Source organism: Ochotona princeps, chromosome 19 (assembly GCF_030435755.1).
Source record: "Ochotona princeps isolate mOchPri1 chromosome 19, mOchPri1.hap1, whole genome shotgun sequence".
NCBI classification, from domain to species: Eukaryota; Metazoa; Chordata; class Mammalia; order Lagomorpha; family Ochotonidae; genus Ochotona; species Ochotona princeps.
In genome coordinates, this window is record NC_080850.1 from 43,598,841 (window position 1) to 43,614,854 (window position 16,014).

Genomic DNA, 16,014 nt, shown 5'->3' on the forward strand with positions numbered 1-16,014 from the left:
ATTCCATGGACAGCAGCGACAGGCAACATTTCCTCACTCCAGCCTTGATTTCCAAGAGGTATCCCACCCTCGTCAGCTGGACAGAGGCCTCCTTGCTTCCTCTATCGAGGGAACTGGGTCAGTTTCTCCCTGCCTGTGTGTGACACTGAAGCCTTCAGTGAAGCTGGACTCTGGCAGGCAAAAACCAGGGTTCCCTCTTTTATGCAAACTCAAGTCAAACTAAAGCCCCGATGAAGCACAGGCCGATAAACAAGACAGTAGTTGTGGAGGGGTCAGAGTCTTAGGGAAGCACACTGAGCATTTTACACTTCAGAGTTTAAGTGTTTGCTGCTGAAAGCAAACTCCATGATTATATGAAACGAGTGAGCGCGAGGGCTTGAACGTGGAGCCTTCAACCGGCTGCCACTCCTGAGCTGGGCGGGCAAGTGTGACTGGGTGGATCTCAGCAACTCCACCACTTTGTTCTGTGCTTGAGTTTTGCTCCCTTGCCTGTGCAGACAGGGTGAGCTATTTTATGGCAGGAAAATCTGCTGGGATACTTGCTGTTGGCTTCCGAGGGTAGCTGCAGGGGCGACACACAAAGGAGAACATTTCTCCTTCCCTCCCAGGCCTTCTGCTGCCTCTGAGTCATTGTGTTTCTCTGCCCTGGGGGTTGTTGATGATGTCTGTTTATGGACAAAAGCAAAATCTGCCTGGCACCACAACACACTGGATCCAGCATGGGGCTGCGAAAGGCTTTGGGGGTGGGGAGCCAGGGCTGGGGGTGAGACAACAGTGGGCTAACTCCAAAGTCTGGCAGGGTAAGGGGTATTCTTCTACTATTTCCTTCACTCCAGGCCTCCGGCTGTCAGCACTGGCCAAACTCCCCTGACCTCTGGGCAACATGCGAGACTGGTCCAGGCAGACACTGGTGACCTGCAGCTCCAAGGCTCAGCCTTCAGCTCCAGAATAATGAGATCCCCAGGGGCACCTCCTCAAAAGGACAGGGGCTTGCTTCCCCTGCAGCCTCAATAGAGACCAAGCACAGATTAATCTGATTAAGGGGGGGGGGAAACCAAAGGAGGATGATTTCTTCATGATTTAGTATTCTGAACTCAATTCTGTAACTTGCAGCTTCTTGTTTCTCTATCCTTCCCTCTTCCTGGAGGAGCTGGAAAAGTACTACATGGCATGTCATGATTTTTAAAAAATAATTTAGATGATTTTACAGTGCTAGTTGGTGGGGGCTGGGACTGTGGCAGTGGACTGAGCTGCCGCCCCCAACACTGGTATCTCATATGAAGGCTGCTCTACTTCCAATCTAGCTCCCTGCTAATGCACCTGGGACAGCAATGCAACATGGCTCACGTACTTAGACCCCTGTCACCCACAGGGGAACCCTGGCCGCTTTGGCCATTTTGGAGAGTGAACCAATGGATGGAACACTTCTCTCTCTGTAATTCTGCCTTTTGAATAAATACATTCTTTTTTAAAAGTCAGTCCTGCTTTAAAGTGGGTTAGGGGTTTACCTGCTGAAATAAACCAGTTTTAAGAGATGCTGACCGTATTCACTGCCCAGGAGCTACTCCTGCCTCCTCCTCGTGTTTTCTGCTCGCTGGGAAGTCACACACCAGAATGGCAGCAGGTGCCAGCACTGTCGGAGGAGGGCTTGGCCCCATGAGCTGCCTGCTCATCACCGGGGGCATGAGCCTCTCTCTTGTGTGGGCTCAGTCCACAGTTTCCACATTGCAAACCTCTTCTCTGACACTGGGGGACACTCTCAAGACTGGCTCACGGAGTGAGATTACGGTTTATAATGCCAAGTTGGAGAACTTTCATAGTGGCAGAGCCTTGCTTCTCCTGAGATCAGCAGAACGGTGACGAAAGGAGCCTTCGGTCTGTAATCAGCCCCGAAATGAAACCCCAGCTCGGTTTCAAAGTTCTGATTCTGATCAGGGACTGACTCACTCCACCCAGGGCAGGAAATTTAATTTCAACCCTTTCTTGTTACTTGACGCCACTGAAACAAAGACTGAGTGCCAAAAGCAAGGAGGCTACACAGTGAGGAACGGAGCAGATTCCTCTCTAAGACCCAGCCACCAGCCCACGCCTGCCGCTAGGGAGGGAGCTGGCCCACGTGTCCCTCTCCCTGGCGTCACGCCCAGCTGAAAGGTGCTCTGGGGCCCGTACAGAGCAGCTCAAGCAATTCAAAGCAAAGGCACAGCCAGTGCTGCACAATGCCATTGCCCGCCCCACGTACCGTGCACAGCCACGCAGAGGCTCTTCAGTCAACATGCTAGAGGACAGACTGGCGCAGCTGCCAAACATCCCCTAGAGAGGTGCAATTAAAAAGTCATCTGAGAACATGCAAACAGCTCAGCATGTGCGTAGGCCCAACTGACACGAGGCATGCAGGAGAGATGAGAGAAGCACGGGTTAGCCCACACTGCAGGAGCACCCAGCACTGCTGAGGTGGTTCTTCTTGTGCTACTGAACCAGAGAGCCCACTGAGCTACTTGGAAGGTTTTATTCAAGTGATTTAAGGTTAAGACTTTTGGTGTCTTGGGTCCAAGTGTGCCTATTCTAGCTGAAAACATTCACGCTTCAGCGTCCTCCGTAGCAAGTGCTAAGTGAGCAATAGTTTCTCTGTTCAATCAGAGGGACACTAACTAAAACTTGATTTGGTAAGAAAAAAACTTGGACAGTTGTTAGACCTCACTGGGATAGGACTTTCCAAACTATGAAGACTGTGACGATGTATGTGGAGGCCCCTCTGAATTGTTGGGTGGATGGTCTGAGTCACTGAATTGCACAGGGCTGCTACACTGCTCCTGGATGTGGCAAGCACAGAACATGCAGGAAACACTGCCTCAAAGACGTGTACCTCTCTTACTCACTGGATATAAACCATGGCCTGCAGAACACTGTCTCCCAATAAATGCAACTAAGAAAAAAAAAGTAGTTCATGGCACACTCTGCCGTCTCCCATGTTCTGGCAAACATTTCCCACTCTAATGGCCTCTAAGGAACACTGGTAGGTCTGTGTTGTAAAACGCCAATGCGGAGGCCCCTGTGGTGTGTTCAAGGTCAAGCAGTTAAGAGTACTGAGCAATGGGTCTCTACTCATGCATTTTTTCCACTGGGTTTGAGAATAAACGAGGCAGGCCCATGAGGAGAACAAACTCTTTATGGGGCCGAATCTGTGCCCAGGAAGGCCATGACCCTGCACGATTAGTGGTTTCATCTAACAAACACCTCCCAATTGAGGAGTCCTAAGCCCCAAGGATCAAGACATTTAGGGGTGATTTAGGACCAGATGGAAATTTTCTGTGATTTATTTACCATTCTCTCTTAAGAGAGTTTTCCAGGGGGAGAGCAAAGGCAATGTACACTAAAGGGCCATGAATCCGACTTCCCAGGCATTCCCTCAGGATGGCTGGGGCCCCAGTGGCAGCGTCAGGCAGGACACGATGGACTTAAGGGGGGAAGACAGGAACTGTCCCACAAGCACTCACTGCCTTGCTTTTTCCTTTGCCAGCAGAGCTCACGAGGCTTCCCTTGGCATCTGTTGTCTTCCTTCCGAGTGAGGTTAAGGGCAAGGTCGAGGTCTTCAGCTGACTGGCTGTCTGTGAGTTATTGTTGTTGTTCTGGTTACCACTTAGTGTCTCCATGATGGACCGGAAGGTCCCAAAAGGCCTTTTCAGCTGATCCCCTGACTCGCCACCTGGGGAGGCCCGGGGGGCGGTCCTGCCCCGGTCTTTGTCTCTCTCCCCATTTGGGTCGATGCTTGTTTGTTCCATCTGTACCACAGGCTCCTCAAAAGTAACTCTGAGTTTCAAGTTCTGAGATGTCCGGCGCTTAGACGAGGGGGACTTGAGGGCACTCTTGGGACTGGTGGCCACCTTCTGGGCTGCAAGGCTGTCGGGGCTGGGCTGAGCAGAGTCTCCAGGGCCCTGGCCTGGGGCAGTGCTTCCGGGGCTCACGTACTGGGATTCCATGTCTGCTTCGCTGCCCTCTGACGTGGGAGATGGGCTATGGCCATCCAGGGGCTTAGAAGCCTTGATACCAAAAGGAAACCTGCGTGTGGACGCCACACTGTGCTTCTTTATCATCAGGTGCAGGCTCTCGGTGCTGTCCACACCCTCCACGCTCTCAACCACGGGCTGCGGCCTGGGTCTCTCAGGCTTCCTCAGCGGGGTGGCCTTGGGGTCCTCGGCATTGGTGGCGTCTGTGTCGGACTCGCTCAGCGACCTCTGCATCAGCTGCCTCAGCCTGGCCAGCTTCAGCTCTCTCTTCTCCACTGGGATCTTCTTTGGGTTTCTAGAGGAAGCCTGGGCATCCTGGAATTCCAGGGACAGCTTTTCCTGGGTGCAGACATTCTCCGAGATTTCTTTGCCCAGTAGCTGACGTAAGATTTTGTCGGGATCTTCGTCTTTTGCTCTGGTCCTGGCCCGGCTGCAGGTGGACAGGCTGCCAAGCGCTGGAATCCCCTCCTGGAGCCCTGGTTTGCTTTTGGCTGCAGACTCCTCCTCTGCATCCGGAGACTTCCACTGGGCATTTCTAGAAGCAGGTGAGGATGGGGAACTGCAAAGAGGAGGGAGGAAGTAAGAGAAGGTTTCCTGTTGGGATTGGCTGACCAGGACACAAGGAGCTCCTAGGACTTTAATGCCACTAGTCATTTGAAACCAACACAAATGGAATTAAGCATAATCACTTACTGTCTTTTCAAAGCAATTCACAGCCACCACTATGGCACAGCATGCCCCACACTACATGCAGGGGCCACTGTGATTGTTAAACACATCTGTGGGTTCACTATCCAGACATCAGCTTTGCAAGAATTTTCTCAGTCCCATTTTGAAAAACTTTACAAACCTATGCATCCTTATTTTCACTTTACACACGAAGAAATTAAAGAAGCAGAAGGAATAAGTGACTTGTGACAGTGTTGGAGCAAACAAATGGCAGAATCCAAGACCGGCCCAGGTCTCCTGACTTTATGTCCACTGCCTTGTTCACTGTGATAGCTCATTTTAAATCCCTCTTCTTTAGAGTAGAATGCTCTCTGTCATCACCCTCTCAGAAGACATTAGAAGAAGTCCTGAAGAAGGCTCAGGGATGTAAAATACTTCAGAATTCTAAAGCACAAGTGCTGAGTTACCTGGGAGAGGAAGGGAGAGACTTGCCCTCTGATTTCTGGGCTTCCAAAAGCTGCTGCAGCTGAGTCTGGAGGGTGACGCGCTCCACTGTCTGTCTGCGGAAACAACGAAAACCCGTGAGCCTCTAGTGACTGGCCCTGACCATGGGAGTGGGTCGATGGTCTTCCTTACTCTCCAGCAAGTTGTGATCAATTCAGTAGCCTTGACAGTGTGTGTGGTCATCATCCTTGCACTGCAGACATTTTCTAAAGGAAAAAAAAAAATCAAGGGGCCAACATTGTGGCTTAGTGGCTAAAATCTCTGCAATGATGCTGGCATCTCGCATGCACTCTGGTCTGTGTCCCAGCTTCTCCGCTTCTGATCTGCTTGCTCAAAAATGTACCTGGAAGAGAAGCAGAAGAATCCCAAGTACGTAGATCCCTGTCACCCACGTGGGAGACCCTGAGGAAGTTCCTGGTTCCTGGTTTCGCATGGCTTAGCTCCAGCTATCACAGCCATCGGGAGGGGTAGGGGATTGAACCAGCAGATGGAAGAGTTCTCTCTATATTTCCCTTTCTCTGCGTAATTCTTTGAAACAAACAAACAAAAACACAAAAATCTTAAAAAATCAGAAGTCCCCATACGGGTATTTATTTTCAGGTTAGTGAAACACTGTAAATAAATGCTCATCAATAAGATCGAGTGAATAAGCCATTGTTCTAATAGAAGCTATTCAAGATGACTTATACTTGCTGTTTACATAGAAAAAGTGGAAGGATAATAAAATATTACTCCTTCTACACTGAGTTTTTGCAGTAATTAGTTTAGTTATCATAAAAGCACTAAACAATAAAGCAAGAAGACTACTTACATTCTGCGTAAAATCAATGAATTTTTTTCCCTGTGGAAGAAACACACTCCCTCTGGTTATAAGAGCATGTGTACCAGAAAGTGCTTCAGAATTCAAAGTCACAGATTACAGAGATCTCCATCTGAGCATGCACACTAGAAGCCCAGCAGCCGTACCTGTGAGCTCCCTGAGGACTGTCCAGATTCGAGATGGTTAACCAGTAAGGCCCATTCAGACACTGGACATCTTTGATAAGCTCATCGAAAATGTGCATTGAAGAAGACTAATCATGGATTCCCGAGCTCTGAATTACAAGTATGCCGTCCTTAGAGATATCCCTCTACACTCCAATCACCAGAAGGTGTGTAAGGTCACCTCACCTGGCAATGGGCAATCAGGGTGGCCTATCAACTGATGTTAATGTGGGAAGATTACCCTATATTTCCTGGTGGTGGTCCAATCTCTTCATATTAGGGTCAAAGTATGAGAATGTCTCAACCTGTATTTGCTCCCTGAATGCTGGAGGAAAAGGGCCAGGAGCCATGAACTCAGCAGCCTCTTGGAGCTTAATCTCCACCCTTCACTTGCCAAGGGCTGACTGTGCCGACAGCCAATCCAGAACCTCCAGAAAGGAGCTCTGCCTGCCAGCATCTCACATTAGTCCAGGGAGGCTTCTCCCAGCCTCCTGACCCACAGATATGTAAGGTCCATTTATGCTACCTTTACTTTGTGAAAAATCTGTTATAGAACAAGAGAAAATATAAAATGAGAACCAAAAATGGTAATAGCCCTTCTAAACTGGGGAACAGAACTAAATAAAAGAGCAGTGTTAAAATGATGCCAAGCCATGGGTACTGGATAGAGGAATTTCAGTGTTCTCCTGGTTCTGTCGGCTGGATTGTTTGCTACTCCATAACTCCTGTGTGCCTGGGTCAGCCTCTGTAGAGCCAAGTCACTGAATTGCTTCACTCAAAGGTTCAGGCACTCTCTTTGCTTGTCTCAGGAAATAATTCTGAGTCCTGACTTTCCATCCCTAAGAGTGGAGAAGTCTGTGATCACATGTTATCTTAGTGATCTTGCCAGACTCACCTATTGAAAATTTAACTGCCTAAAGTAGGCAAACTTTTCATTAAAGGCCACAGAATAAATATTTTGGGCTTTGAGCCATATGGTTTCAATCACAATTATTCAATCTGTGCTCTATAGCATGGTGCCAGCTCTACACAACACATAAATGACTGCATGGCTATGTTCCAATAAAATTTTATTTACAAACACAGGGGCATTGCTGGATTTGGCCACAGTCTGTGATGTGCTCTGGCTCTGTTTTCATGAAATCATAAAAACCCAAAAACTCATTAGAGGGTCTACTTTTCCCATGTTGCTGGTTGGTACTGCATGTCCAGTTCTTGAGGGAAAAACGTTTTGGGGTTCAGAAACACTACTGTCCCTTACAGAGGCTTAACTAGGATCTTACAGTGAATTATGACACAGTCAAGAAAAATGCAGGCAACACTTGGGGTACCTGATGCTTGGACAACATAGACTCTCCTCTTAAGGTCTCAAGAAACCCTCAGACAGGACTAATCAGCTTCTTCCACAGCAAGGAAATGCAGCAGCCGTTGTCTGCTGCGTCAGTGCTGCGGGGCTGCTGTGACCAAGCACCACAAGCCCCACGGCTTCAAGAACAGAAACTGACTCTCGCCATTGCAGAAACCTGAAGTCCGAGGTCAAGGTGGCTCCTGCCAGGGCTGTGGAAGGGTCCACGGACACATTCTGGCAGTTGGCTAACTGTGGTAGTCCTTGTCTTACAGACTCATTGCCACACTCTTTGCCTCCACATACCTGTGGTGTTCTCTCTACTGTATGTGTGACTGCCTTGGTGTCAACATTTCCTCCTTTTGGTCGGAATGGATTAGGCCTGCCTCATGACTGCTTTTCAACTTGGTGACTTCTATAATGACCCTATCTTCAAACAAGCTCACACTTGAAGGTGTTGTGGGTCAGGACACCAACACAGTTTTAACTTGCTGACAAGGAGCTCAAAGAAGCTGAGGCTTGCCATTTCATGAGGAGTTGGCAATGGACCCCAAGAGCGTCTGCACCCAGAATTTTGGACTGGGAAGACTGGTAGCTTTCTTCTCTGCTTCTGGACATTTCTGAGTTTATCAGCATCCAGGGCCCTGCCAGGTAGACTGCTGTGGTACTCACTAGCAGATCCTTCCACTGATGCCCAGTCTTGCCAACCTCACCGAGGTTCGTGGTAACAGAAGACTAAATCCATAACATAATCTCTCATAATTTACTTTGTCATTGTCCTACTGCCAATTCATTGCATTCAAGTCCGGAGGCCACTGAGAGACCGTTACCTGCAGCAAATATGAGTCTTTTATGCTGGGATCATCAACAGAGAGGGGTTCAAGACCTAATTCTTCAGCAGTTCACCAACAAAACAGCTGCTGTGGCTCATGGAGCTTTTTGATTCTGTGAGGCCAAGATGGAGAAGAATGTTCTCACCACCTTCTCTCTGAATATGAACGTTTAGAAAAATACTGTAGGAGATCCTTCTTCAGTTCCCTTTAGAGCATACCACCAGATCAAGCAGACAACTGGAGAATATTTTTGCAAAAACATTAGGTAGTATTTCTTCATATTTCAATTACGTAAGCCTGTTGTTTCAGTATTTCCTAGGAATTTACTTTCAGAAATACACATCTAAAGGTATTTCTAAGGTATACTCCAAAGCTATATACATAAGTACATTCACTGTGGGGAGACACTTGCTGAGTTACCAGTCATGTGCACTTTCCCTTGAATTCCATTGAGGTGTCCAAGCCAACCTGGCTCCCCCGTCCCGGGGAAGTACTTAAAAATAACCCCTTATTTTATTTTATTTTTTATTTATTTTTTTTTTAAAGATTTATTTTATTTTTATTACAAAGTCAGATACACTGAGAGGAGGAGAGACAGAGAGGAAGTGGAGCTGCCGGGATTAGAACCAGCAGCCATATGGGATCAAGGCGAGGACCTTAGCCACTAGGCCACGCCGCCAAGCCCAAAAATAACCCCTTATTTTAAAAAAAAAATCCCACATCTTGTTTTTTTAGCAAAAGTCTTAACTCATGAAAGAGCTCATGATAGGTACTGGGAAGGAATTCGGGGACAGAGACTTGCACCTCTGAGGTGGCAGTGAGAAGATGGAGACGGAGAGCCCAGAGCCTTGTCATCTGTGGCATGACTCATATGCACAGTCAGCTAAGGTGCCTCAGCCACCCCAGGCCTTTCCCCAATACGCTGTATTCAGAAATCAACGTATTAACATGTATGTGTATGTATGCATACATACACACACACACACACACGGGAAATTCTGAAAAGTTCATGGGGAATGGAACTGAAATATACATGTCTGTTCTGGTGTACAAGCTTTTGAAATGCATGTATAGTTTTTTCAAAGTATGTATTTTCCATGAACTTTCTGAAGGACTTCTGTGCATATGTATGTAGATCTTACAGGTAGGAATTGGTATGTTTTCCCTCTGAAATGTAATGCCCAAGGTTTTTCCTCCCCAATCCACCAATAGTACCTTTCATACTGATTTAAACTTACAGGACACAATCTCCTGGACGGCACCTGTCATCCAAGCTGGCCACTGTGATTTCTGGTTCCCTTCTGTGGCATCAGGTGCTTAGTCCTCCACGTCCCCAGGGCCCACCCTGATAGATTCTCATCAGGTCCCCCTTCTGTCAAGCAAATCACAGCCGTCTCCCAGAAATGATTCCCTGTGCACAATGACCTGTCCAATGGGTACCTGCTTAATGACCTCGCCAACTTCAGGCGAGGCACAGGGTTTAAGTAACTGCTGACTGACCACCACCAGCGTTTTCTATCCTGAGGATTCATGATTTCATTGCTTCATGTTTATAGTAAATGTGTTGTGATGCTTATCAAGTGACTTATTTTAAATCTGCCAAATATGCATTTGACTTTTGGGGAAAAGTGCGAGCCTGGTCGATCTCTGGCACTCCTTCTCCCTCCCACTGCACCCCTGACGGCTTCCTGGGACACTAGGCACAGCTGGCATCCGAATGGGCTCTCCGTCTCCTGGTGAGAACAGAGGCATGCTGTCATCTGCCACAGGCAGAACTTTCTGTCTAGGGTGCTTGCTCTGCCCGATGCTGTCTAATTGCCATTTGTTATTGCAGAGATGCCATCTGCCCAGGGACACTGTCTGTGCAGTCGTGGGACGGAGGAAGAAAAGCAGCTGAGGAGAATGCCTGGAATTCCCATTATAACAGGAACCAAGCATGCCCACCCCAGCTCAACCTGTGCCTTAGCATGCCAAGCACGAGTCAGGTGATGCCCAAGGGAGTCACACACCACTTACTCTTTGAGCTGCTTGGTCAGCTTCACCACCTGTGAGGCCAGGGACATGCACGTCTCCACCACCACCAGGTACCGGGAGCACAGTGTGTGGCCATGTCGCTCGGCACTCTGGGACGGCTTCTCCCCGGCATGGTTCTGCATGGTCACGTTTGCTCCATATTCCACCAGAGTCTGTTGGGAAAGGCAGAGAAGTGTCTGTCATTGCATGCAGACTGTTGGGCAACGCTGGTTCCTAATGACTGTAACACAACGTGGAACATGACTTTGCCTGTTATCTCAACGTCTGTTACCTGAGGCAGGGTGCTGGGCAAAACACCTGCCCGGCCAGACGCTTAGTGTTCTGTCAGCAGGGCAGCCCCAGCAGAACCCACCCCACAAGGAAGCTGTGGACAGAGGGGAGGTCTGGGTGGCACAGGGGTTGCTGAATTCACAGAGGCCCTTTCACGGTGAGATGTGCAGTGGGCTCCATTCATGAAATTGAGGATACCAGGAAGGGGACAGAGGAGTGGTATGTACCTGTCCCCATATTCTGAGGCTCTGGGAACCTGTCCTAAGGACAACAGCTGCTAATGCAGGTGGACAAGTAGCAGGACAGACAGTAGGCAGATGGTGGAGCATTCCATACTCCTGCCAGGGCCGTAGTGTGTCTGTGGCCTGAGCAGATGCTGCAGGCTCCTCCCCAGTTGAGCTCCTCACTGAAGCTGGGATTGACAGCGAACAAGAGCTATGTGTCAGAGGCTGGCCATGCCTCACTTGCTGTCCCTGGCATCTCGAGTCTAGCTTGGGCTGGGGAGCCCATATTGTCTCAGGATTTTTAAACTGCTATGGCAGTAGATCTGAGTGCTCCTAAGCTTGTAGGGTGTCACAGAGCCTGGCCCAGGTAAGTATCAGCACTAGAGGGGTGAGAGCTGATGGAACATGACAGAACTGGATCGTTTTTAACGATACAAACTATGATAACAGCCGTAGTCACTGACAGACTGGTGGATGATACCGTGATAAGACGGCAAACTCCTGGTGATTTGGCAACTGTTTTCTCCCACAAATAGAACTTGTACCATTAAAGTCTAGGATTGGGCTATGCAGGAACTTTATTTTCCTTCTGGCTGATGACTCCTTGCCAGGAAGGGTCAGCCTGCCACACAGCCCTTGTCGCCTGCTTCCCAGGGCTGTCCCGGAGACTGCAGGAGTACAGTGCGATCCACAGATGTGATGGAGACTGACTCCCCGTGCCACCCGCTGGCTCGGGCTTCTTCCCACTGCTTGCCTTGCCTGCCTCACATCATGGACCCTTTTCATCTTTCTTTTCCCCTCATTGCTCTCACACATCCTGCACACAGAGGCTTTCCCAGGACCATCCAAATTTTCACATCTCTGGTTCCTGTGCCAAGAACATCACTTGTATTAAGTGGAGGGACGACTGCGATGAAGACAGGCCACCTCCCCTTGCTTATTACGAAGAAAAATAACTAAAATCAGAAATGCAATCAGGGAGAGCCAGTTTTCTTTGGCTTTCAGTCATTTAGCAGCTGATAAAAAGTTTATTTCAAGACTATTAAGCATTACAGTGTCTTGTTAAATGCAACAACACAGTTATCGGTGTTTATTCAGTTATCTTTATCCGCCACAAAAACCCAACACTATGCCTTTCTTCTTTCTGCAGATCCTGGTAAGAACTTCCATTTCTTTCCTGTCTAATTTTCCAATTTCTTATCTCTCCTTTGAAAACTTGCATCCTCAAAGCAGAAGATGCATGCTTTTCCAACAACAGTGAGAAGTCCTTCAGACATTCGGGATATTTCCTACCAAGTCAGTGCTCCATCTATGAGCCAGAGCACAGCTTCCCGAGAGGCAGAAAGTGTTTTACATATCACAGACAATTATTTTTCATTTTAATTGACACTTAATAACTTCTTAGTTATCAGGCAATACTTATAACATTTATTTAATGGCATGAACTTGCTGCAGAAGTATTTACTCTGATTATAGATGTCAATGTTACATTGTCATTTCCCTCTCCCATCTCAGGTAGATATGGGAATGAGTCCACAGATGTTGGGTCTGTTTTCTTGAACAGAAAACAGGGTATGTTTTCTACTGAATCATAGCAAAGCATAGTTATTTTGGTCATTATGATTTATGTTAATAAATAAAATTCCAGGGTCTGGAACTGTAGCGTAGCTGATAAGGCCACTGCCTACAGCACCAGCTGCCTATCTGGGTGCTGGTTTCAATTCTGGCTTCTCTACTTCCAATCCAGCCCCCTGCTAATGGCCTGGAAAGATGGTTGTGGAAGATGGCTCAAGTGCTTAAGCCCCAGCATCTTGGTAGAAGAACCAGATGAAGCACTTGACTCCTGGTCCAGCTCGGCTTGTTATGGTCATCTGGGGGCTGGGGAGTGAATCAGGGGATAGAAGACCTGTGTCTCTCTAACTCTGCCTTTCAAATAAATAAACAAGCAAATAAATTAAACAAAATAAAATGCCAGGCCAAACCTCTATAAACTCGGATGGATTTGCATGTGTAGCCTCCCTCTCTACTTGCCCTTTCTCTCTTCTCTCTGTGTTGTTGCAACACTAAGGCCTGTCACCTGCTAGGCCATGAGGTCTACCTGGTTTCAGCAGTCATACCAGCAAATTTCTGGGGATCACAGTGGGTCCCCTCCATCCACCCTCTGTGGGCTGTCTGATGGGGACCCAGGACTGTCTCAGCTTCAGGCAGCTCTGCACTCAGCCTGGGGGAACAGGGCTATATCTCTGCCCGGCAGGAAGCCTGTGCCTTGGGAGGCCCCTCAGGAGGCCTGTGGAGGGATAGCAGGCCCTTCACATGGAGCCCCTTCTCCCCAGATTCTGCACCCTGATTCGCTGACCTCCTTGTCCACATGGGGCGTCATAAGGTGTGGCTGTCCGCAGGATTCGAGCACTTGCTGCCAGCAGGTGGGAGGGTCGGACAATCATGCCCAGCCTCACCTAGAGCAAGGCACAAGAGGACCAGTATCTAGGGCTTTGTCCCCAGTTCTCAGCTTTGAAAGGCATGTGTGGAGCTCTGGAGGAAGAGGGAAACCACAGCATTCTCTTCAGTGTCTGCTACTCCCTTCTTTCAATACTGCTAAAAATCTGTCCTGTCTTTTTTTCTCTACTATTTTGTGTGTGTGTGTGTGTGTGTGTTTGACGTTTTTATCTTGAAACCTGAAAGGTAGAGAGAGGGTCAGAAACATCTTTCATCTATCACCCCAAATTTCTCCAATGCTTGGCCAGGGTCAATTCCACCCTTGGGAACTCAAGTTGGGTCTCCTCCTTGAGGTTGGAATTGCAAGTACTTGAGCCAGCCTTGCTGCCCATCCTGACTGTGCAGCGGCAGGAAGCTGGATCAGAAGTGGGTTGGGGCTCGAACCCAGGCATTCCAACAGAGGATGTTTCAAGCAGCAGCTTAACCACTGTGCCAAATGAGCACCCCTCTCCTGTGTCTCAGACATCTGGGCTATACTGTCACAGGCAGCCTGAGCAACCGAGGTAATCGGTGTCACAGTGGTTTCTCTGCTGTCTTGAGGACAGGGCGTATTTAATGTGTAAGGCCCTCAGCACGAGAGCCTTTGAGCAATGTTGAGAGGACAGAGTAAGTCCTTCCAGCAGCCTGGGACATGCAAGCAGAAACTCCGAGAAGGTATTCAGGGCATTATCTGTGTGGATTTCTGGAAATACAAAGAGATCAATACCATTCCTTACTGTCCACTGTAATGCAAAGTGGTGACACAATCCAGGCATTGTCCTCTAGCGAACAAAACCTCCCTGTGAGTGTTATCATTTGATTCTCCGTGTACCTGTATGCAGCCCAGGAAGCCGTGCTGTGAGGCCACATGAACGGCACTGTTGCCATCCTGGTCCACCTCATCCAGTGAGATGCCCTGCTCTTGCATGAACTGAAGCAGCCACAGAAGAATCTTTTCCTACAAACACAGAGACAAGTGAGGTTAGCAGAATGCCTTTCAGAAAAGTCAAACCTTATGCAAAGGCAGAGGAACAAACAACTGCAGCAACGTGTGAAGTCGCTTATCAGATGGAGAGAAAATCCCCCTACAGAATGAACCAAAGACCCAGGACTCACTGAAACAAACATCAGAGACCCCACGGGGTCTTACAAATGCCTGCATTTTACTTACTGACTCTCGGATGCAAAAACAGATTCACAAGGTGGAAAACCTCAAAGCCACGTGGCTAGACTGATCAAAGCAAGAGCCCGAACCCAGGTCTTCGGATTCCAAGACATGCAAGGCCACATTTTAGCTACATGTTACACAGCCTGGAGGCTTCAAGAGTATTATCACAGAACCTTGGGCTAGAACTAGCGTCTAGCTTTCAGGATAATTTTCAAACATGCCTTCCTAATCCCACATGTTCCGCAACCACAGGCTTACAGAAAGAGGCAGCATTTCAGCTGGCCATCACAACCACAATGAGAGAAAACCAGCACTCTGGATTTTTTTGACCAACTGTTGGTGGTATTTTAAAGGTAAAGTTATTTTTTTCTCCCATGTTATAGGCAGGGAACCAACAGCTCTGAACACAGGCCATTTGAAAGCACAAACCAGTCAGTACGTCTTGTCATAATCTGCTTTTATTTTATCCACTGAGCGTTTTGTGGCATTTTCCTGTTATGCTTGGCCTTTGCAGAAAGCAGGGGGATGGGACTTCACTGTTTTAAAATAGAAGAATTAAATAAAAAGTTAAAAAAAAAATGAGAGTGGTAAAAACAACAGCATGAAGTTTAGTGGGTGGAATGTGACATTTAAAAAGATGATCATGTGTTTGAAATAGCCTTGAACTTCTTTCTTCTTAGCCTTTTAAAGGATTTCTTTCCAGTTATTTGCTCGAATGGTCATGAACTTTTATACTTTTCTGGATTAAATTTGCCTTCAACTTCTGAACATGCCAACTACCCTGCCAAAGGAATGCCGGATGAAACCAGCCAGCTCCTTTCATGTTTCCGCCTTATGCTGGGGGGACGGGACACTGTTTACGAAGCCATCTGAGACATCATGGGCAGGCTGCACATTTGCTCCACACTTTTCTTCCAAATGAGTAAGACCCTTAAAGAGCAAGGAGAGAAATATGTAATCCATGTCTACAATCTACCAGGATTGCTCTGGAGGAGCAGGGTGAATGTTGGCTGCATAAGCACACAGGCTTCCTGGGAAGTCAACTCCACAAAAGGCACTGGAAGAACAGGCCGGGCGGTCCCGAGGTGAGTTCGGCATTGGGTAAGGAAACACCCACATGCTTATCACAAAGGTGGAGCTGGTGAACAGAGACCACTCCAGGTGCTCGCTCCTTCCTTCCTTCCTTCCTTCCCTCCTTCCTTCCTTCCTTCCTTCCTTCCTTCCTCTATCCCTTCCTCCCTCACTCACTCACTTCCTCTTCCTTTTATTTTCAGATTTATTTATTTCCATTGGAAAAGCAGATCTACACAAAGAAGGAGATGCAGAGATCTTCCATCTGCTGGTTCACTCCCCTAGTCACCCCAACGGTTGGAGCTGAGCCGGTCTGAAGCCAGGAGCCAGGCGGGTCCCAAGGTCTTGGACCGCCCTCTGCTGCTTTCCCAGGCCACAGCAGGGAGCTGGATGGGAAGTAGAGCAGCCAGGACATGAATCAGCACCCATGTGG

At 48.2% G+C, this 16,014-nt stretch overlaps 1 protein-coding gene across 5 annotated transcripts in view; it reads right to left on the reverse strand.

Annotated features, from left to right (window-relative positions):
* The window catches only part of SNCAIP (synuclein alpha interacting protein), a 139,631-nt gene that overhangs the window by 7,199 nt on the left and 116,418 nt on the right, over positions 1 to 16,014 (reverse strand). For 3 of the 5 annotated variants that reach the window (XM_058677610.1, XM_058677611.1, XM_058677609.1), the window contains exons 7-11: positions 14,175 to 14,300; positions 10,356 to 10,525; positions 5,141 to 5,233; positions 3,495 to 4,563; positions 2,240 to 2,310 (exon numbers count right to left, since the gene is read on the reverse strand). In XM_058677610.1, the coding sequence (XP_058533593.1) occupies positions 2,240 to 2,310; positions 3,495 to 4,563; positions 5,141 to 5,233; positions 10,356 to 10,525; positions 14,175 to 14,300 (1,529 nt within the window). Of the gene's footprint in view, positions 1 to 2,239; positions 2,377 to 3,494; positions 4,564 to 5,140; positions 5,234 to 10,355; positions 10,526 to 14,174; positions 14,301 to 16,014 lie in introns of those variants that run through there. The other 2 variants (XM_058677612.1, XM_058677613.1) reach the window with 2 other exon arrangements.